Raw genomic sequence first — 24,438 nt, forward strand, 5'->3', positions numbered from 1 at the left:
TAAATAGAATACACTTTTTAGAATGTTATCAATGACACCTGTGCTTTTCCTGTGCAATGATATAGCAGGATGTCAGCGGTGGAAAAGGTCTATGCAATAATAATTAGGCAGTTCTGGCATGACTAATCAAAGTCTAAAAGGAAGCATTCTGATATGGCTCTTAAGATTATCAGGAGTGACAGCTGTGAATCCAATGACATCATAACATGCACAAGTAAAATTCTTGTGCATATAAAATGTCTGAAAACTAAAAGTGACTCTCACAGCTTAGTGCTGTGTGCATGTGGTGTGAAGGTTAGGGTTGCTGTAGGTGGACTGGGAATGTTATGAAACTGAAACAAAGCCACAATATCATGGTCTGCTTTGAGGCACTCAACTCATCGAACCTTCTCAGAAGTGTACAAACACACACAGGATCAGCAGTGCTTTGTCAGCGAAGCATTTCATCAACTATAATCAAGAGCGTAAATTTTCAGTAGATGGCAGCAAAGTGTTTCAACATGGCACCCAGCTGCTCATCAAGTCATTAGCCAATCTACAGAGGAAATTCCAAATGGAACGACAGCATGTTCAGAAAACCTGGCACATCAGAGTTGAATGATGCCATCAATCAGCGAGATTGTTGGAATCAGTCAGATTTCCAAGCTCTACAAGAAAGCTTTGTTTTGTCTGAGACTGTTTGGAGAAAATCCACACCGTCTCCTCAGTTTTGTGGAAAATGAAAGCAGCAGTAGGTGATTAGAGTGTAGGGGGCTCTCAAATATTGGGCCAATTCAAGAAATAAGCGACTACATTGAAATCAGATTACACAACTGAATATTATCAGACATGGCTGTAATATGGCGCAAACATTCCCGTGCACGCTGAGGATCCTGTGCTACAACCGAGAGACAAGGTTCGGAAGGTGCCATCCCTTTGCTTATGCAGCACTGTGCACTCACGAGACGTGCCGTCAGAGCCAGTGGAGGCTCCAGGGCCCGGGTGTGATTCTGGAAGGGACGGGGGTACCGGGTCCACAACGATGTCTAAATCAGACACTTTCCAAGGACCGGGAGGCTTTCGCACACCGTCTACCTCAGGAAGAGTCGCCCCCATCCCCACACCCAGCGAAACACAAGACGTTACAAGGACAGGACAGCAAAGACACATGAAAGGAGGACAGACAAGGGAGGGAAATACAGTTTACACAACACAGGAAAAAGAGTGAGGTTAGAGAGGAAGGGAAAAAAAGGAATCACAGAAATCAAGTTCAGGTAGGAATTGAGAAGTCAGGTGGGAAGGAAGCAGTTCAGGTTCAGAAAGGGATTTTGGTCACAAATTGTTCATGCAGGATGTTTTGAACATATAGCGGAAGAAAGTTGAATTTAAGTTCTAAACTGCATGCTGGATGGTCGGATATCATCAGAAACACCCTCACCCCATACTTTTCCAACACTGAATGTTGCTTTGCTCATAATCTTTCTGAAACCAATGATCCGACATTCACACACTTTGTGCGTCCCCTCTGGGATTGTACTTCTCTTTCTGGCTCTCTTTTTCTCACTTGATACTCAACTATTTGCGCCATTTTTCATTTGTACAACACTATAATGACTTTCCACTCCATTCAATGACCGTTAAGACATTTGATTTCCGACTTAACATCTATTTCTGAGAGACCATAACCCGCCCCGACGACTTCTGCCTCTGAGCTGACATGTATTCAAGCTTGCCAAGTTGTTTGACAGTCAACATTTTATAGCTTTAAATCTACCTGATTTGGTGCGGCCATGATTGGCTTGGTTATTAACACCAAGTGTCTGAGGCTTCAGTGGATCAGGTGGTATGTTGTAACCTCCGTCCTGTCGACCTGGTACAGGAACTTGGATATATGGCCCGACAGCAGCAACCCGACCCAGAGTACCAGGAGCAGGCTGAGGGGAGGGAGGTCCATTGGCTCTATTCAGCTATAAGAGAGACAGAAAAGCTTCAAATGTTAGGAAAACAATCAACATGTCCATAAATATACAGTAGAGAACTGCCAATTATGTTCAAGCCCAACTGTGGGAGCTTGAGGGAAATTTATGGTCACTTGTGGGCTCTGTAAATCCCCACCATTTGAGAAGCTGGAATTGCAATTTTTTGCTCCACTTTACACATTGAACAAATGTAGTATATAGCCTGACTAAAGAGAGAAACAGGAACTTTTGTCAGAAGCATTTTAATCAAAAACAATCTTAGGAGGTGATGTGTTAAGCGCTCCTAGCCTTACAGGAAGGTTCTCTTTTTGACGTGCCTCAGCTTTTTTCTTGTAGAGGCGTTCCCGCAGCTCGCTAATGCGCTTGTCCATGAGTGTCACTTCCATGTTGCGCTTGTTCAGAAGCTCTTTCTGTTGCTGCAGCTTGCTGTTTTGCTCCTGGTTCAACTTGTTTCGAATCTGAGGATGATAAATGACAACATAAACGCATTGATTATTTAGAACAGTATACACCAATCAGCCCCAACATTAAGACCACTGACAGGTGAAGTGAGTCACATTGATCATATTGGTATTATGTGGTGTTCTGCTGAAAAACCTTGGATTTTGGCATCCATGTTGATGAGACTTAGACACCAAAATAAACATTGTCCCAGAACAAACACACTCCTTGATGCAAATGGAAATCCTAAATGTCACTGGCCTACCTCCGCATGAAAATACACCCCACCACATAACAAAAACATCACTCAATCAGGAACATGACAATCGCCCAATATATTGATTTGACCTCCAAACTTCCTAGACCCCATTCTGATCAACATGATGTAGCAGAACAAATTTGATTCCCAGAGGCCCCACTGCACAACCCAGAGTACCCAAAGGATCCACTGCCAACATCCTGGTCCAGACCCCATAGGACACCCTGAGAGGTCCTCTGGTCCAGACCCAATGGTTCCAAGAATTTTTGACCACATAAAGAGGACCAACACAATATCAGGCAAGTGGTCAGAATCAGAATCAAAAAAAGTTTTATTTATCCCCGAGGGGCAACTAGGTCATAACGTTGTGCCTCATTTGTGTACAATGCTATCATTGCAGTCAGAACTAAACAGATTGGATCCTGTAAGGGTATGCACTAGATATTGCACTTTTTTGACTGTTCATTACCTGAAGCTCCTGGTACAGCTTACGGAGCTCGAGGGCTGCAGCACCGGTTACCTGGCCACCCAGGGTAGTCTGGATGCCATTGAGCTTTCCTCTCCGCAGGTCCTCCAGCTGAAGGCTAAGCTGCTCCACCCTCAGCACCGCAGCCTGCAACTCAGCCTGCTTCTCTTGGAACAAGCCGCTAACTTGCTCAATCTCTGCCGCTGAATGTGAAATATAAACATACCACAACAGTTCATTTACAATCTGATCACTCAGGTGAACGTTTTTAATTTAGCAGGTACAGTAAACATTGTTATGAGCACCATCAGAGCCATTATGCAAGGAACAATTCTAGACGTTATTCTTGTATGAAAAACTATTTATGGAACACATACAGTACATACGCCATGCTAAGAGTTATTGGAATTCAAATTAACCAAGAGCCAAAGTTTCTAGAGGTTTGAATATGAATATTAGGTCCAGACAGGTCACAAGTTAAAGAACATCTTGAACACTTGACCCCTACAGTGATGGAATCCTCCAGATTATGGTTAATAATGTCCACTTTTCCCCTTAGAACAGAGGATCATTGTAAGTCAGTATTAAGTTGTTTTGAGTGATCACGCATATCCTGTGATATTCTGATAGAAGTGATCGCTTCCAGGGCGACAATGCCCCATTCATAGGGCAAGAGGGGTCACGGAATAGTTTGATACTCAAATATGTGAAGCCATGAGAATACCTAAATGTGTAACTGTATTGGTGATGGCCTATTACTACCCAATATTACATAATATTAGTAAATGAGTGTCTATAAATATCTGTGGGTTTTCATGCATAGATGAAAGTTCCCCTAAAGAGGTTTTAGCCAGCATTATTTACTCAAGTATAATCAACGTTTTCATTGCTCAAATGGTCACAAACAACAGAAAAATGCATAGGTTTCTGTCGAATGGGGATTTACAAGATCACTGCCTTTATTATATGAGGACCAATCCTGCTTACTGTTGCGCATAACTGTCCCCCCAAAAGCCTATTCTGAGCCAGAATAAACCCCTAAGTAGTGGTAAAACTATGTGCACATAGAGGTATACGTACACAGGTTGCCATTGATGACTTTGCTGTAGTCCACCTGGCCCCTCATTGCCCGAATCTTCTTGAGTTTCGCCTCTTGGCTCTCCACACGTTCCTTCAGCCTCTGCAGCTTCTCGCTTTCTGAAACAGTTTGCTGCTGACGTCGCTCCTGCTGTTTCAGGTAACGCAAGCGTTGCTCCTTCAGAACGTGACATAAAGATGGATATTAAACATGGAAAAACACAAAGTGCACAATCGTCACTAACCCTAAAACACAGTTTGAAAGTCACCTTATTGTTTCCAATGTACACATGCAAGAAAATAAAACCAGCACGACACCACCCCAAAGCTTACAGGATATCTCTGTGGCAAACATACCCTAAAACTCGGCTAAATTGCTCTACTGTGTGCAATAAATGAAACGCTGTGCTGTGTCAAGACGGTCTGAAGGCTGGAGAAAGGGTCAGATGACTTCATCTCTACCCAACTGAGAACTGCTCCAGTTAGGGTCCTAAAATAGGAAATGACAGGCGCAGGTTTCCAAATGACTGCAGGGCTTCGAGTGGTCCTACTTTTCAAGCACCACAACAAAGGCAATACATAGTCTTTCTATCTGCGGGTCTACAGTGGGCTTCATCTTGCATGACTGATCAGCAAACCACAAGCACGGCGGTCAGACTGAGTTAGCGTAGCCGACCCAACAGGAGTGACAAGGTAGACGGTTTGTATGGAAGTCTGCTCCAATTTCTCCCATTACGCTGAGAAATCTTGATGTTACAGAAATGTTGCACGAATGGATCAAAATCTGCATTATACACAGCATTCATCTCTGATAACTGACAAGGAGGAGGTCTGTATAAAATCACCATAACATGGAGCTACAGTGGATTAGAGGAAGGTAGCATCCTTTCAAGCTTTGACAAGCTTGTGCACGTACTGTATCTATGCACGTGTTCCTGTAATGACTGAAGCATAATTTCTGACAGACTGGACAATCCCTGCACTATGACTCATACTGCACTCCCATCTCATTTGTTACATAATTGTTTGCTCCTGATTCAGGTCATGACAGACTCTCTGGATTAGAATAGTACAACGGTGGCTCGTTTTCTGTCTAGAAAAGCTGTCCTAAACTTAACTGAACTATTTCTGTGAGATCAGACTAAAAAGACACAAAATCAGGTCAACTCCTACTCACAAGATAATGTACAAAAATCCTGAACAATCACACCTTGTGATTGGTTGAAGTGCAAAGTGTCTGAGTTCAGTTATTGAAAGACTAACCCAGCATAAGGACTTAACATTTAGGTTTAACCCTCAGAACTCCTAGAAGTTTCTGGGCATTTTCTATTTATTGTGGGCTCATGTTTCACTGAAATATTCAGTTTTTGACTTGTATGGAAACATGATTAGAGGGACAGAGGATTAAAAATGTGTTTTGTGCACTATAACAAAGTTCTAATACCATAAATCACAAAAAAAGCAAAAATTAAAGTTGAAATTCTTTGATTATTTCTTTCGCAAAAAAAAAAAAAAAAAAAACAATTTAAAAGCTGGAATCTGCATGTCTGAATTTCTGATTTTTTGTGTCTTCACTGTTGGTCACAGGCTAGTCATTAATGGTTTCCAGGAACCCAGAATTTTTACAGAATATTTTATTTTTGGGGAATTTTTGATTGATACATGTAAAACAAGAAAAGCACTCAGTGCAGTACTCCGCCTAGGCTGCTCAGTTGTGGTATGATTTCCGACGGACAAAATCTTGAAAAAATCCGTGGTCTACAGTGGAGGATTTGTAGTAGGATCGCAATCGTGATTGTCAGCAGGCAGCTGATGTAGTGTTCACTTGTTATCATAGGCCAGACTATAAGCCGCATCACTGCCAAAATCTAATCACTTAGTTCTTGTGTTATTTCTGACCTTCCCAGAAAATTTCATCCAAATCCGTTCGTCTGTTTTTGAGTAATGTTGCTAACAGACGGACAGACAGAGAGACAAACCGATGTCAATCGTCACATAACTCCGCCGTGTTCCTTGGCGGAGTAACAAAGTGATGAAATATCATATTAGGTGTAGCTTTGGTTGTTTCCTGACTGAACGGCACGTCGCTCTGAGTAGTTCAGACCAATGGAAAATTTTAAATCTAACTATTCTGTCAGTCTTTAGACAGATGGCGTCATTTTGGTGATTGTTTTTAAAGAGATCGTGCCTTTCAAACCTGCCAACAAGTTTTGGGGATTCAGTATTAAATCATTTCAGCGTAATTGTAAATAGACTTCGCAATATAAACTGGAAAGGAAAGAAAATTTTTGCTTGTTGAGAGCCTCCTTCACACACAACATGTAAATTCAATGACGTTCCCCAGATCTAAACAATTCAGGCATCCACAAATGCCAAATTAATGCTGTGTTTTAATCAAATTCAAGAGAAAGGCTTACAGTAAGACAAAAAATGAAGACACTACCTTTGCAACAAGCATCTGCTGCTGAGCCTCGATTTGTTGTTGTTGCCGTGTGGCCATCTCCTGCAGCTCTGACAGCGTGAGCTCCACACGCTGATTCCCCACCTACGCACACAAACACAGGGGTTGGTCAACACACTAAAATCTGAGCAGAGCGATCTTGATGTTGACACCCACTGAAATGTTACAAGAATCACTGGTGTAGACTGATGATATAATAAGAATTTCAAAACAACAGAAAAGATGTACTTCCAGTCTACATTATGCACAAAAGGCTCATAAATTGGCCTTCTCTTACTTGTAGTAGAAGTTGTGTGATGTAGACCAGGCCATGACCTGACATTTATTCTTTTCCCTATGGGAGCTGCTAGGATTATCATGACACACTTTCAAAGATCCGTGGCTCTTCTTCCAGTCAAAACATCAACATTCAGTAGCTTGGAGCAAAAGCTATAAGCTGAATTGTTTAATTTTTATGAGCAACAGCTGAAACATCTGCACTAATGTTCAAAAGTTTGGGGTCACCCAGACAATTTCATGTTTTCCATGAAAACTCACACTTTTATCCATGTGCTAACATAACCGCACAAGGATTTTCTAATCATCAATTAGCCTTTCAACACCATTAGCTAACACAATGTAGCATTAGAACACAGGAGTGATGGTTGCTGGAAATGTTCCTCTGTACCTCTATGGAGATATTCCATTTAAAATCAGACGTTTCCAGCTAGAACAGTCATTTACCACATTAACAATGTCTAGACTGGATTTATCATTCATTTAATGTTATCTTCACTGGAAAAAATGCTTTTCTTTCAAAAATAAAATATTTCTAAGTGACCCCAAACTTTTAAACGGTAGTGTAAATGGTTGTGTGGAGTTTGGTGACATTCAGTTTCATTCATGTTTCTGCCAATGCTCTGCCAAATGCTTGACACTGCTTCAGAGACAAATACACAAGTCAACAAATGCAGAAAAACACAACCGTCACACAAAGTTACATAAGTTGAAAATGTTATATAAGAATAAAAGTGCAAAAACAAAGTACAAAGAAACGAGTTATGCAAAAAGCCATTTGCGAAAATGATTTTAAAAGATGTCTGATTTCTGCAGCCAGAGGGCCGAACAGCAGGAAACTTCACAGCAGTGAGAGTTGGGGTGTCCTTCCTACCAAAAATCATCATTAGGATGGAACAGTAACTACAAAGGAGACTCAGTTAGTGAGCAGGAGTTTGGTGCCTCTGAGTGCAACGTGTCATTTGGTGTTTGTACACGTGGCATAAGCTTCATATCACATCACACAGAGAGGGGAATACTGAACTAGAATAGTTAAGCCCTCAGATAAAATTAAGTGTACACAGTTACTACAGGGCAATTTTGTTGTCCTCTAGAAAATTATTGTCCGGTTTTTAGATCGTACATTTTTTCGTCCGCAACATACATAATTTTTCCCTTAAATAATGGCAAATATCATCACAATCCTGATATAATGATGATGATAAATCATGATTTATACATCGCTTAATCCTTATTAGGGTCATGGGGGGCTGGAGTCTATCCCAGCTGACTTCAGGTGAAGACAGACAAGCAAAGAGAGCTCTCCCCAGGCTATCATATTATCTGTAACCGGATGCATAAATAGTGAAACAATGTTGTTTACAGCCTGTACTAATATTTTGTGAGACTGTAGTGTTCTGGTCTACTGGTTCATTGGTTTTTAAATAAGCTCTTATGCAACTAAACACTCATTAAGAGCTAAATTAACAATATTCCTTCATGTATTTATTATTTTTGGCAGCGGAAGAAACAGGCCACCTGTGAAGATCACAGTTTTTTCACAACTTGGAACTCACCCAATCTAAATGAGACTGCTAACGTTAACTGAATGTTGACTTGGAGTTTGATTCAGAACTAATCAACACCATGTAAATACAAAAACAGTAGACTAACTTGTTTGCATTGTATTCTTCAATAGTTTTACTGCTGGTATCATAACTTCTGTATGAAATAAACAGGTCAAAATGATATGATATTCTGCAAATTCTGCAAATCCTAGCTTTTTTATGTTTATTTATAATGTATTTATGCTAAAATAGCTAAAACAGGTGCAGGGCACTCCACTAATTTTTTTAATCTAGAGATATTGTACAGATTTTTTTCCTCTCAAAACCAAATGATTGGTTAAAGAGTTGGTACAATTTCAGTCGACCAGTTGATATTTTTAGTTTCTAAAACTTTATCATGACTCAAAGTTTGAAAATAATTAAAGGTACCTGTCATTTTTCAGTCTGAACTTTGGTGAACTAACAAAATCAGACAGTGGACCACATAGGCACAGTTTAAAAGGTAAAAGCTAAATCAAAAAAAGCAAAATAATGTTATTTAATTGCTCATTTTGTCTGACAAAACATTAAGTTGCCATCCCAGAAGAAAAAACACAACAGCAGATCATCATCAGCACAAGAGAGTGGTTTGATTATGAGAACGTTTGGCTGTTTTTGGTTGAAAAATGACTTCATATAATTAACAGATTACCAAATAGATGCTAATGACTGTTCTGTAAATAAATGAATGTATTATTCAGCCAGCAACAGCAAGCTCTGCATCACCTGAAGGTAGAAGATTCACACAGGGAGGGCAAAGCTGTGACAAAGACAGCCCCCATGCAACAACATATTATCTACTTCCAGAGAACCGAAGTATAAACATCAGTGGAACTCGTTGCAATATAAATGAAAAAGGTTTCACCTCTACAAATGGCTTTTCATGAAGCTCTCTTCCTCCGCCAGAATTCCATTTGCTGTTCGAGATCTTGCAGGATAAAGGAACGATGGGCTAACGTTCTGTTTTTCCCCCAAACCGTCATTCTACAGACTTCTGAATACAATGGCTGGCAGCCTCCCTTTCAATAAAACAGCATACTGAGTGAACGCGTCCTCCAAACTACAACTGAAGCGCTCCCAGACTTTGCCTTCAGGAAGAGCGTTCAGAGGGAGGAGACAATGTAGGAAATGTCATGATGTTTTTTTCCCCAACAACAGGCTGAGAAAAACCAGTTGGGATTCAGTCTCTATTCTGGCGATGAGATTAACAACAGACTTCCTGTATGTTAAGTGTATGCATTATAGTCTGCTTGGGATAATCCTCCATGTATGTAAAGTACTGGAGATAAAGTCCAAGTGGAAAAAACATGCAGGGCTGAAATATTAAATGCACGAGTCGAACTTAATTCAAAGAGGCAGACATTGCTATGACTCATCTCATCTGAATAAAACATGATTCTTTTCGTGAATAATTTCTACTTTTGTGATTTTGTCGAAGGCAGGCAGCATTAGCTATGGCTCATACGTGCTCTCATGTCTTTGCACTGTGTTTTCCTATCTGGCATTTAGACATGAGGATGTCTAGAAAGACTCAGAAGGAGGAGAGTGAGGCGAGGCGAGGTGACTCAACCGAGGTTGCGATGGGGAGGTCGGGGGAAGCTACTGGCGCACACACGGCCACGCTGGAATGCACTCAAGCAACTCCGCATCAGCGACGATTCACCCGAGGCGGAAACAGACACACACACTCCTTCAGATCGTGGTGGAAAGGAGGATGGAGAGACGCCCGACTGAGCAGACGAGGGAGGTAGAGCTGCCACAGGATCACCGGTTAGGAATGCAGTCTCACCAGAGCTCACAAACCCGTCCGCCAACTGCACAGATTTACACTTGTGTAATTGATTACGGTTATTAAGGTAATAAAAAAAAGGATTATCAGGATTAGGTTTCAGAATAGGCGAATTTGTAGGTATTACACAAGATTATGCTGAGGTGGAGGGATTTTGTAAGAATTATTTCAAATAGAAAATCTCAGATAGTGAAGTGAATGTTAGATTATTTGGACAAAACAAGCATTTTTCACAGTTTTCTGACATTTTATAGACCAAAAGATATTCAACACAATGTTCAACTGATGCTTAAAAGATAATAAAATCAATGTCGGCTGCATCATTAGAGCAAGCAAACAGGGGCCCGAGGGCCAAAACCGGCCCTCCAGGACAACTTAGTGAAGTGTAAAAATTACAGGGAAGACATTAATTGTAAACCTATAAATTGAAAATAATTTCTCAACCACGACAAGTTGTTTTGATCATAAAGTAAAATACCGGATTGTTCATTGTTCTTTTGTCATTTTGTGCCTCATTTGTCATTTTGTTTTTTGTCAGATTTTTGTCATTTGTCACGTTTTTATTTTGTGTCTTTTTTTCTTGCTTGTGTTTTTTTGTCTTATGCTTTATTCTTTATTTTTTGCCTCGTTTTTGTCATTTAGTGTCTTTTTCCTTGCTTCTGTTGTTTGCCCATTTTTTTGTTGCTTTCTCATCTCGTTTTTGTAATATTTTGCATTTTTTGTCTTTTTTCTGTCTGCGTTTTGTCATTTTGATCATAAAATAAAATACTATATTGTTCAGTTCCAGATGACTAAATGTTTTGTGCCTTTGTAGACACTCTGATCTGGAATTTGTAATGTATAAATGATAAACTGAGGCATAATGTTGTTGAAACTGAATTTATTTTTCTTAAATTTCAGGTTGTTCATCATGTTTTGTAAAAAGATAATTCCTTTCATGTGAAGATTTTCAGAACGTACTTTTTTGCACTAAAACAAAGGGAAAATTTGGAGTTGTGGTTATTTATAGTATGCTGTAATTTTACTGGTCTGGTTCACTTGAGATCAAATTGGGCTGAATGTGGCCCCTGAACTAAGATGAGTTTGACACCCCTACCATAGAGTTTTGCCTGCATGAGAAAATGTGAAGCTGAAACTAATGATTATTTTGGTAACTGATTATTATATAAATAATTTCCTCATTTAATTAATGTCTGAGAAAAATATTATACATATTCAAGATTCAAAATGTTCAATTAACTATCAAAAATGATAAAGACAAGCAGAATGTCACGTATTTTAATGAGACGGAGTGATAGAATATGTGCTATTTTTGGCTAAGGAAAGAAACAAAAATCACCAGAATGATTAATTATAAAAAAAAAAACAACACCATTTTTTTCCTTCATTTTCTTTTTTCTGGACTAATCATTGCATCTCTTGGCAAATGAGATGCTTCAGTTCTGCCAACAAGCTGTCATGATCAGTTAGGAGAGCTAAAATTGCAGTATGCATGTGATGTCTGTTCTTTGAGAAGCAGCGTCTCTCTCTCAGAGGATGATCAGCTCTGCTTGGCGGAGAGAAAGCCTCTGGGGTTTGGGCAGCAGCCCGTGGAAAAGCCAAAGCAATGATCCTCTTAGGGACCATTATATCATCCAGCAGGCCGACTGATATAATCCTCTAAATCAGATATTAGCAAGAAAGTCGGACACAAATGAACCTTGGCACCTTGATGGTTAGGAGGATAACATTTTTCTTTTTCAGTGAATGAACGTACCAAAGAAATAGATGGTGAGTCTTTATGGGTTTGTACATGATCGCAGTAAGGCTGAAAGAGAGACTCGGTGGAAGATTTCTAGATCTACAATCCAAACTTTAAGTATTTGGTTACTTACACACTGTTCATTTTTCTGGTTTAAGTGATGAATAGTACATTTAAGTACCAACTCTCAGCCTTTGGTTTACATTAATGTAGAAAGAACTGTGCAAGAGATTCAACCCTTTCACACATAGTGGCCAAAGTTTGACTCTTGTTTGTTGTGGATTGTCTCTGTTTAGTGTGGTTTGAAACAAGTGGAATGCAGTATGAGCAGATTCGGTTCCGGTGACTGAATCAGCCTGTTGAGAGGAGATTCAACCTCTTCACCATGAAAAGCTGTTTGGCTACTTTGGCCGTATGTTTAGGATCAGAGCCCTGCTGAATACCGACCAATGAGCAGAGTGTTTCTGTACGCCGCTGCATTCATCCTTGTCCTGCTGTCAGCGGTGAAATCATCAATAAATGCGAGTGTTACACATTCTTTAGCAGCCTTACACGCCCGAGGATTACCAGAACCAGCGTCATGTTTGACAGATGAGGTGGGTCATGAGCAGTTCCTTCTTTCCTCCACATTTTCAGCTTTTTATCATTTCAATGGAGGCAGATTTTTGTTTCATCGTACAACTTTGCTCTACAGCGTTTCTGTTTTTGAGGTTAGTCAGGTTTTTCAGTAAACCTTCTAAGGTTCTGATCACGAAGTCTTCTTGATTGCTGACAAGAAACATAAACTCTCCTACATTGTGGACAGCTGTGCTCAATTACTCTGTACACTACCGTTCAAAAGTTTGGAGTCACTTAGAAATGTCTTTATTTTTGAAAGAAAAACATTTTTCTCCAGTGAAGATAACATCAAATGAATCAGTCATTGTCAAGTGCAATATTTCTGTTTACTTTCTATTATCTGATTCTTATTTAATTTGCAGTTTACATTTTGTGCTTAGGTTGTTTTATTTTATTATTTACACAATTATACACTCTGCATTCTTTCTTTTTTATTTGTTTAATTATTAACCTCTCTGTAATTCTGTATATTTCACTTATCTTACCTTAAAATGTGACATTTTTTTACACCAGTGATATTTCACAATGCTGTTTTTGAGCCATGCTACATTTATTTAATTGATCAAATGTGTTTTATTTCGTTCTCGGTCTCTCTTGGTGTTTCCTCAGTGTAAACACAGCCTGCAGTTCATCTGAAAAGACTGTTCTTATGTTTCTACAAATTGTGAGATGTGCAAATGGAACTGTGACTGTGATGAAATATCACAATTTTAAGATTAGATTTGAAAGAAAAGCAGCTTTTTCAATGAAGATAACATTAAATTAATCTTAAATACAGTCTAGACATTGCTAATGTGGTAAATGATTATTCTAGCTGGAAATTTTTAATGGAACATCTCCATAGGGGTACAAAGGAACATTTCCAGCAACCATCACTCCTGTGTTCTAATGCTACATTGTGTTAGCTAATGGTGTTGAAAGGCTAACTGATGATTAGAAAACCCTTGTGCAATTATGTTAGCACATGGATAAAAGTGGGAGTTTTCATGGAAAACATGAAATTGTCTGGGTGACCCCAAACTTTTGAACGGCAGAGTATGAAACCACCTATTCTGGCAAACCTCTCTGATCCATTTTTATTCTATTTTTTTCCTTGCATGGTCGCCTCTTTAATCCTCATAATGACAGACTTCCCCTAAAACTAAATGGCAACTCTCATTTCTCAGCTCTGAATCATTTGTGAGCTCTTTTAGACAAACACCGCAATGGCACACAAAACAAATTAGGAGCCATAAGTGAAAATACATTTAAAGCCACACAATTTGGGCACTGTGTTAAAAGGTCTATATCTCACACACAGTTCTCTCCATTAAAGCCAAGACTTGGCATTTTAATGCAGTATCCATTATTTTATTTCTAATTGACGCATTGCAGCACAGAGTTTTAAGAAAAACAAAGTGAAAAGTTGTGGATTTTAAGGATAATATAAAGGAATAGCTTCTGGGTGCTCTTGTACATCATTTTTTCTTGAAAACAAAAAACTCCATCCCTTCATCCTGCTATGCTGGATTCTTCACTCAAGCCTTAAGGTTGAATTAGTTACAATTCCTTGACCGCAACACTTTCCTATTGTGAAATCTGGGGCAGATGGTCAGAAAGAAAGAGGATGCCGTGCCGGAGGCTGCTCTTATAGGAGCCATTCACATCTCCTAGTCTACACGTCCTGAAGCTAAAGAGCTCAACATGCACATCAGTGGGTACACCTGATAGAAAAAAAATACATCTGGAAGCATCAGGAAATGGAACAGCACTGTGACACCAGCATCTGTTCCTGTCAACACACTCGTTTGATAGCAGAATCATCACATACTCACTGACATTAACACTTTAACTTATACCACAAACTACATTTCGATTATTGTACTGTGCCATGCCACACTGTGAGCAAACAGACAGTTTAAACACTGTATTTTTCCAAATTTCTACACTTCTCTGAGGATTTTTCAGATTATATTTGACATCAGAGTACAAACAGCTATAGTACAGCTGTTAACACGCCTGTTACCTTCTGATAATGTGTTATTATGACGCACAAGATTGCAGGTCCAGGAACTGCTCACATGACAAAACCAGACAAGAAAAAGCAACCTGCTATTAAAAAAAACAAAAAAACAAAAAAAAAAACAGAAAATGAGTTGATAATAACTAATATCATTTTCACAGTGCAGATTTGTTTGTGCATTGTGACCATTGAACCAGTGACTATCTGAGTCATTATCTTTGTTCCTTACACAACAAAGATAATCTGTTCACTTTTCTGATGGCAACGTCACTGCATAACTCAAACTTTGAACAAGCTCAGTATTTAGACATTTGTAATGCTACGTATGCATATATGCAATTCAAAGATATTGCTGCATTTTCTTCCAAACCGCTTTGGTCACGAATGATTTGGTGCAGCAATAAGGCACTTTGGGCAAAGCTGTTTTGCAAGTTGTGATGTAAAAGTGCAGAGACACCTCTGCGTAGGAGTATGCGTTCAGTAACACACCATACTTTTGCCTTGCTATTACCAACATCAAGCTTGCTTTGGCTTGTATTTTCTCATGGTGATAACATTTTGGCTCTTACACCACCACTATGAATTGTAGATTTTAGAAAATAGAATCCACATGATAGTCTAGAAACAAATACTTTTCAATATTCCTCTTTTTTTCACTTATTCAGAGCTGTAAACGTCTAAAATCAAAGTCCACATTTTTCAGCACTGTAGGAACCTTGTACAACTACACTACCGTTCAAAAGTTTGGGGTCACGCAGACAATCTCATGTTTTCCATGAAAACTCACACTTTTATTCATGTGCTAACATAAATGCACAAGGGTTTTCTATTCATCAATGAGCCTTTCAACACCATTAGCTAACACAATGTAGCATTAGAACACAGGAGTGATGGTTGCTGGAAATGTTCCTCTGTACCTCTATGGAGATATTCCATTAAAAATCAGCTGTTTCCAGCTAGAATAGTCATTTACCACATTAACAATGTCTAGACTGGATTTATCATTCATTTAATGTTATCTTCATTGAAAAAAATGATTTTCTTTCAATAATAAGGACATTTCTAAGCGACCCCAAACATCAGAATGGTAGTGTACATACAAATAAAAATAAAAACTTGCTTTACAGTTCAGAAGAACTTCACAGCAGCACACAGGAGATGGTAACACTAAAGAAACCTTCCCCATTTGGAGTGAAATATAACATCACAGGTAGGCGAGTCCTCCCAAATGGTGAATGTTATAAATTACTTAGACAATGCTAATCAATTCTTACCCCATTCTCATTGTGCTTCTCGCCGGTATTTCCACTTCTGCGACTCGTTTGATCCTGAGACTGCTGACTCCCTGCAAAAAGACACACTCACTGTCACAAATACAGAACAGAAACATACAATACACACAAGTGTGCACGGACAAATGTGCGCACAAGTGCAGATTTGGAGACAACAACCACTGTCTGGAATAGTTTGAAAATTTACTGACATGATTGCTCATGACAGAGGGATATAAGAACTAGGACAAGCACTGCTTACTAAAGCCACCTACCTTGTACTTTTTAATATGAGAGGCTTGATGGAAATATGGGAATAAATATTTAAAACTTCACAGGAAAAGACACAACACTGTGCTATAATTCTAAATTAAATATTTACGGGAGGTCCTGATGGTACCGCCGTGGGGTAAAAACATTTTTTAGTAAAGTTTCCCATCAGGATCACATAATAATCATGATGCTTCAGTCTATGCATATATTAACTTAATACTGCGCACCTAAAATTTAGAGAATGGCTTTTTTCTGTTGCCACCATCAATCAACTGAGAACCGTTTTTTTCATCCTACAAAGACTTAAATTCTCAATGCCAAAGGATTACAGATGAAAACGTGCATACTCTCAGAACTTCGCTCAAAGAAAAAACACAAAGACCACACACTGTGATCTGTGGTTTCAAGGGCTGTGAGGTGCAACAAGAGAAAGAAAGCTAACAGACTAGATTAGAGATATACATCAAAAGAGAAACACCGAGTGACACTGGTGTCCATCAGTATGAAGCCGGCCAGAACAGGTGTTAGGAATTTCCAAACAACCCTCGACTCCACCCATTAATGTTCAGGCACGATGGCACACACCTTGATCGCTGCTCTCAGTTGGTGAATCTTCGTGCCGGAGGAAGAACTTGACTTCTTGTTTCCGAGGCCCCCACTTCTGCAGATGTTCATACATCATGTGGTCAAAGGGGATCGCCCGCTCTGAAAGTACAGAAAAGTTAAGGACACAGCGAGCAGTTAGTCTGATTTGTTTTACGGAATCAAGCGAGTTAAGTGTTTTCAAGAGGAAGTCAAATACAAATTTCTGCCTGTGACATGTGATTAAGTGAATCATGCACCAACTTCCATCTTATATCTTGCATAATTCACTCCAATATATCAGTGTAACAATTTTAATTTGGTGTTTATATCATGTGATGTTCTGAACTACTTCTTTCATGGACTAGCTGTTTCCCAGTTGTCTGTTTCCTGACATTCTAAGAGAAAATGCACATTTCCCAAAGTGTTGAAATATATCTTTAGGCATAAAAAATAAGCATAAAACTTTCCTGCTTCAAAGAGATTCTCCTTTGGTCAAATTCTTCTCATTTTTTGGGTTGCTTCCTGAACACAAACTGCATCACCCTGGAGGTCTCTGAGCAGAACACAGCCTGCCATACGCTTGCAATGACGACGTGTGTGATTAATTCACTTTATCTATATTCTGTCTATATTTGGTAGTATTGAGAACTTCAGAAATAAATTAAGTTAGGATGCCCTTGGGTAGAGTCCGCTGAGACTGAAAACTTTTTTGTATTTCAAGGTTACGGCCCCCTGAGTGCAGAGAAAGAACGGCACACAAACAGACGGAGACAAAGGCAGCGAGGTTTTAGGAGGTTTCAGAGGGCAGACAGCTGCTTTGTCAGGCACCAGTCTGACACGATTGCATAACGCGGGTTAATAAAGCCCTTGGCTACGATGTTGTTTTCAACAGGAGTGTGGGCCCTCGGTAGAAAAAATGCTGATAACACCGGGTGTGTCAGGGCGGCGATGGAAGCAAATCGTCTAAAGCACGAGGAATCTGGTGTGACAGCGCTGTGGACTGTCATGACACGTAACCCTTTTCTGACCTACGTACTTCAAGTGGATTATCCTAGTCCGCCGACAGCTATCGGGAAAGAGAATGTATTTTCGGCAACACATTTCTTTCTTTTTCTCTTCAAGCTCTGTCCATGACTGCTTTCCCTCCGCTCAAGTAGTCATTCAAGGCCCTGCTACTGTCGTTAATAAACTGCTTCTTTTTCACGTGCTAAAGGCTAACTACTACACTCAATGAAATATGTGTGCATGTAAATGAAGTGTCAGCCTCAGCGATAATGGGGTTTCACATTATTTCACCTTCATGCATTACTAGAGGGTCAATATATTGAGGGATTTTTGAAGTCCATGGGATATATCTTGCATACATTTTTATTAAAAGCAAAAAAAAAGTTTTTAATGTTCATTATGATCATGTCTTTACAAATTTCATAATTATTTATCATGAAAACAATCACTTATTAATAAAAAAAGGCTGGACAATACTAAAATGTCAACTAAATAACTGTCCGAATTTAATAACAACCACTTTCTAATTAGCTAAACAATAATAAAATGAGTTTATTTAAAAACTGCTTTGATTGTGTTCTTTTTATTAAGTTGAAATAATCATGACAGATATTTCTTTTTTGGTAACTTAACAAATTTTATATGGAAAATAAATTGTATCTGTGTCCGAGAAATCACTTTCAGCTAAGTTACCCATTACAAAAACACCTCTCAAGGAAGTGTGTTAATTCCAGATCACATGACCTGCTCCATATGATGTCATTTCCTCCTGAAGAAAAGACTGGCAAGACTCCAAGGCTTTCTGAGTTATTTAATACAAAGTAGTGTGTGAGTCAAGTGTGGATTTATGGCATGTCAACAGGTTTACTACAATATCTTTACAAATCACTTTCAATTTTACTCAATTGTATATATAATATTTAGAAGAATCTTTCTGTAAAAATGCCATGTAGTGTTTGGTTATAGGTGGCAATGTTGATTTTAGGCCTGAAAACTATGATGCCTGTCAAATATGTTACAAAAAGTCCCGCAATTATATATTGACCCAAACACCCTCTGCACTTCCTCTTGAAGAACCGACTGTTCTGAATTTTATCCAATTATGTGCGCCTCAGTAGGTAAGCAGGCTTCCACCGGATCTTACCGTTGCCTCTCCAGACCTCAGCCAGGTGACACCCGCTCTCGCCGGGCTCTTTGCAGAACTCGACGACGTCGCGGCACGTCGTCTCTGGGGTGATGGGCACCTCAGTCACGGCTTGTTCCCCATCGCTGAGGTACACCGTCAATATCATCTGAAATAGGCATAAAAACAGTCAGGAGGCGACTGAAACAAACATACTAAACAACTGGTGAGTTTTTAATTATAATAATTAACGACTGGGTTAGAAGCAGAGTGGTCTAACTCACAAAAAAATAGTTTTATATCAATTCTGTAATATTTTATGGTCTACATTTTAGTGGCAAAGTGATCTAACCCACAACCCAAAAATAGCGTTACAGTGGAATGTTAGACCATTCTTGATAACACAAAACTTTGAACCCATTTTTCTCAAGAAAGTGGGTTTAACAACTCTGCATTCAAACCCTTCGAATATACAACATACAAGAAATGAGAAAACATAATTGTCGCATGGTGTGGGGTAAGAGTGAAGCAACACCCACTCTAGTCCTGTTTAAAGCCCCCTGTGCTGACGCTACATTTTGCTGTCGACCAGCCTGGACTGCTGGTTTGAGCTGGTTGTGGACTCATGCCCGTGCCTGCCACATTTCTGTTTACTATGATTAAGGCCTGACATACTGTGGAACGCATACAGTGTAGCTTGGAAGGTAAAACATATCTTTACATGCCCTCACACGCTTCTGTCGGCACTCACTTAACAGTAAGAGCTGTCGAAGCGGATATCAGTCACTTCTTTCTAAGCTTTCCACAAATAACCTTCAGGATACATCCACTCTATGGATTTCTGAGGCAACGCTAAATCTTATCTCAATTAAATTCCAAATATTCCAGGATTTCTCCTACATAAATGAAAGATTTGTTGTTGTCCCCTTCAAAAGATGCTTTTGGTGGCCTCAAAAGAGGCTTCAATGAAAACCACCACAGCCAGATGATAAGAACTGAGAATTAAAAAAGATTACTAGTTTGACAGTTGATGTTATGTTGACCCCAGCATAATAGACGTTTCTGTTCAAATAATTTAATTCAACAGGAAAATTTATAGATTTTAGTTAGATTGTGATCACTGCATATAATGTAAGCACACCATTTGTGCTTTGTCATCCTTTAAATGGTCCATTCTGAGCCAGGAAAACCCTGAAAAACTCTTAAATGAGTTTAAAAAAGAAAGAAAAGACTGGGGATATGATGAGGAATTAAACAGCTAACCCCAACATCATTGGGCTGAAACACTCAATGACGTTGGGGTACACAACTGAAGATGTGTCTCATGGTTGTCATCTAGGGGTCACTTCCAACCTCCTGGCACTGCAAGAACTGCTGGACTGGAACATTTAGTCCTATTAACGAATATTAATCTAAACCTTCTATAATCTTCTGGATCAGAGAGTACAACACAATAAGACCCAACATCCTCAGCTGGAAGTGTGACTGGGCATAAAGTCTGCAAAGCATATATGACCTTTTGACTAATCTATACAGTATGCCGTCACCTGAAACAATTAAACTAATCAATGAGGTAATCGACAGAAAATCAAGAAACAGCATTTGTGATATCCAACTAGTCACTTAAACCCTCTGAACCCCGGCGGGTTTTAAAGGCATGCTGTCACTACAAAATCCCCCAAATTACGCCATTTATCAAAGCCAGAAACTCTAAAGACAAGAAGAGACAATGGATTTTCCCAACGTCCCTTAACTTACTCATCTGTGCCAAACAAATCTAGGCCTAATTTTGTGGTATTTCATCAAACTCTTCTCACACAAGGGTTTGCAGTAACTGCATTCCGTAAAAAAAAAAACTAAATTTTTGTGTCTCTTGCAACCAACAGTCCAGTGTCAAAAACTTCTGGGTTGTTTCAGTTGAACTGCAGGTATGGGGAGTATGGAAACAATTAAAGAGCATACGCTACCGTTCAAAAGTTTGGGGTCACCCAGACAATTTCATGTTTTCCATGAAAACTCACACTTTTATTCATGTGCTAACATAATTGCACAAGGGTTTTCTAATCATCAATCAGCCAGCTAGCACAATGTAGCACATAACTAACACAATGTAGCATTAGAACACAGGAGTGATGGTTGCTGGAAATGTTCCTCTGTACCCCTATGGAGATATTCCATTAAAAATCAGACGTTTCCAGCTAAAATAGTCATTTACCACATTAACAATGTCTAGACTGTATCTCTGATTCATTTAGTGTATTCTTCTTTGATAAAAACAGGTTTTCTTTCGATAATTAGGACATTTCTAACTGACCCCAAACTTTTGAACGGTAGTGTAAGTAGAAATATATCTGTAGTATGTGGAGTCACATTATTTTTCCCTGGATTGGTAACACCTCTGGACAATTTGCAAATTAAGTAATCAAAGAAATGAAACTTTCATTTGTTCTTTTTTTCCCTGATTTATGGCATCACTTTACTATTTAATCTAAAACTCATGCACAATGTTGCCCCTGAATGAGGAGAGCTGGAAAACGGCCCACAAATAAATAAATAAAATCCCCAAATCCAGATGGTCCGAGCCGATAAATCATATCTAAGAAGATTCAGTCACTGCAAAGCACTCGCTCTCTGGGTTAAATACTTCTGCGGGGTACTTTGAATTCACGTTGTAAGAATATGGGCAATCCGTTTTCTGACTATGACATCATGTCAGTGAGTAAGCGACACTCTGGATCCTACAAGATTATTCAGTCGTCAAAAATAAAGCTGACATGCAGGATAAAGAGGCGCAATGAATTATTTTTACTTTGACAAAAGAAAAAGCTGCAGTTTAGGAAGATATTCATTTGAACCAAATGTTAGGATATTTTCTGTTTCTGTACTTTTTGCTCGTGTTATTCGGTTTGCAGAACATGCCAAATTGATGAGCATGATGAAAACTTCTCTACATTCAGCATTATGGCACATCTACAGGACAGGTTTTCCTTGCTATAGTGGCAGGCAGATTTTTATTGTTTCCTGTGGCACAAAGCACTCTAGGAGGGTTGGGGAGTGCCTTCCTGTTTCATGTGACAGGCCTCACTCACCTCACTTTTAACAAATAAAAACAAAAGGGACTGTGAGAAGTTTAAGTATTAAAGAGTACAGAATCTCAATATCTAGTTTTGGAGGGAGGCTCAAAATACAGTAAAATGTTAGCTGTGCTTTAAAAGACCATGGTTTTTGTGAGAGTCAGATGTGAGTTCAGGAAGGTGTCAGTAAACGGAGAAGAGAAGTCTGGATTCCCTATATCTGAGTTCAGGTTGGGTTTGCTGTAGATCTCTAGGTTCTCTGCTTGAATTAGAGCTGCAGCTGCCTATTATTTCCTTGTTGATTAATTCATCTTTTATTATTGATCTATGAAATGTCGGAAGACAAAGAAAAATGTTGATCATGTCTTGTTTTCGTCATAATCCAAAGACATTCAAGTTACTGCCATAAAAATAAAGAAGAAAATTTAAGAAGCTGGAGAATTTTGACTTTAAAAAAACGTTACTAAAACTGACTTGATTAACCGTTGCAGCTGTGGGTTAAGTATGCCACGACAGGGAGGACTGGAGCCGAGAAACTATTTAATATGATGCAGAAAAAAGCAAGCAACCAAAAGCTTGATTGAAAGATTACTTACACATTCAAGCTGTTATTCTACACTTGCCATCTGTATCACTTTGTTTACAGCATCAATCGATAGCTTAAAATGTCGAAACAAACCAATATAAAATTGAAAAAAATGAAAGAAGAAGCACCTGCAAAAGCGTCACAATCAAACTACTATAAAACAGTCTGCAGAATGAAAGGGTCGTCCATTCTTTAGATCGCAACGCAGTCACATCAACTGACTTTTGCTGACAGAAAAGCAAATATGAACTATATGAGACACAATATCTTACACATGCACAATTCATTGGCGCCTTAATGCAAAGCACTGAAGTGCATAATTGTACACGCTGCCTCAGGCTGCATTTTTAGTGCTACAATAATTGTCAGCGCACACTATTGTCACATATAATCTAGCTTTAGCCACTGAGTCACCTATAGATTGTTACTCCAGGAGTTTCTTAGAGACAAAGTGACTCATCCTTGTCAATGATGCAACTGTGTGATTCACTGACATTTTCTGCAGCAGCCTAAATTAAACAATATGATCACCTGTGCTTGGTAGACTTTGTGGCTTCGCTCAGCTGAGTCTAACTTCTCACCATTTTAGAACAAAATGGTGCTGAGGCACAAGCACACGTCTCAATACAGTGCTAATATAAACTAATGTGTGAACGTACAGGCAATGAATGTCGTTTTTGGGAGCCGATCTGCAAGAGCATTACTGGCAGAAAGAAAATGAGATGGGAAGACTCGGAAAGAAAGTGCTGTAAATAGGCTGGAGACTAGTTATGTCTTTACTGATAGGTAATTACTTTGCTAATACCCAAAGAATATTGGAGTGCTACAAGCTGCATAATAAGATACAACCCAGTACAAGAATAAAAAATAGTGAACACAAAACACTCCAGCGAGGGCGGCACTTTCAATACAGATAAGACTGACGCCTTTGTTTAATTCTGGTTTAATGATTAAGCATTCCTATTTGCATTTATGATATGAAAATATAAAATAGTATCCAGTTTCTACATAATTTGCACTCCAGTCAACCAATCTTTTTTTGAGGACAACAGAGGCCTCCATGCACAATATCCTCCAAAACATGTCAATTAATCAGTACACATAATCAACCAATGAAGTGCAAATTGAGCTCAATTTAAATTGATTACAAAAAGCCGCAATAGAGCATGCTCGACTACACCTACACATAAACAGAAACCACCAAATGACGTGAATTCACATTCAGATAACATAGAAATCAAACTCCAGTGACGAAGCCAGAGGAATACGAACCGCTCTCACTAAGTTGCGTCTTCCCATACTCTTGGCTCTCTTGGCCGCTCTCCGTTTCCTCTTGATCTCGGTCTTTGGCGGCCGGTGATGCTCCTTAGCCCAGATGGGGCTCTCCTTGGAGAGGCTAACGAGGCCACGCAGCACTATAGTCACAAACCTCTTCATCGTAGCATTGCCGCTTTCGCAGGCATGAAACTCGATTGTTATGCCATCCCGAACGGACCTCTAAACCCGACAGTGGCGCTCGCATTAGAAAAGTGCTGCAGAGGAGACTTGGGAGGAAAAAAAAAAAAACACTGGCTGTATGTGCAGTTCAGGGAGGGAGGGGAGGGGAAGGGAGAGAACTAGTGCGAAACAAACAGCATGAGAAAGAAAAGAGAGAGAGAGAGAGTCACAGGGTGGCGGGGCTGGGTTGAGGAGGGTGCAGAGATAAGTACTTCTATTGGAAAAGCGTCCCTGGGATGTGCCAGCGGCTGCAACGCCAATGACTCCCTTCTAATGAAAATAGTTTGGGCACAGCTGTGACTGGCAGGCAGGTCAGGACACTATCATGCAGAGTCAAGACGGGGATCATT

General features: G+C 39.4%; 1 protein-coding gene across 1 annotated transcript in view; it reads right to left on the minus strand.

Annotated features, from left to right (window-relative positions):
- Positions 1–24,109, minus strand: part of ppp1r13bb (protein phosphatase 1, regulatory subunit 13Bb) — a 38,778-nt gene extending 14,669 nt beyond the window's left edge. Inside the window, exons 1-10 of the mRNA XM_035946864.2 lie at positions 23,864–24,109; positions 18,953–19,100; positions 16,804–16,923; positions 15,949–16,019; positions 6,645–6,746; positions 4,205–4,379; positions 3,128–3,327; positions 2,252–2,416; positions 1,754–1,946; positions 942–1,070 (exon numbers count right to left, since the gene is read on the minus strand). Coding sequence (XP_035802757.1) covers positions 942–1,070; positions 1,754–1,946; positions 2,252–2,416; positions 3,128–3,327; positions 4,205–4,379; positions 6,645–6,746; positions 15,949–16,019; positions 16,804–16,923; positions 18,953–19,100; positions 23,864–24,028 — 1,468 coding nt within the window. The 5' untranslated portion in view covers positions 24,029–24,109. The remainder of the gene's footprint in view (positions 1–941; positions 1,071–1,753; positions 1,947–2,251; positions 2,417–3,127; positions 3,328–4,204; positions 4,380–6,644; positions 6,747–15,948; positions 16,020–16,803; positions 16,924–18,952; positions 19,101–23,863) is intronic.
- Positions 24,110–24,438: the final 329 nt, after the last annotated feature.

This window comes from Amphiprion ocellaris, chromosome 12 (genome assembly GCF_022539595.1).
Source record: "Amphiprion ocellaris isolate individual 3 ecotype Okinawa chromosome 12, ASM2253959v1, whole genome shotgun sequence".
NCBI lineage: Eukaryota > Metazoa > Chordata > Actinopteri > Pomacentridae > Amphiprion > Amphiprion ocellaris.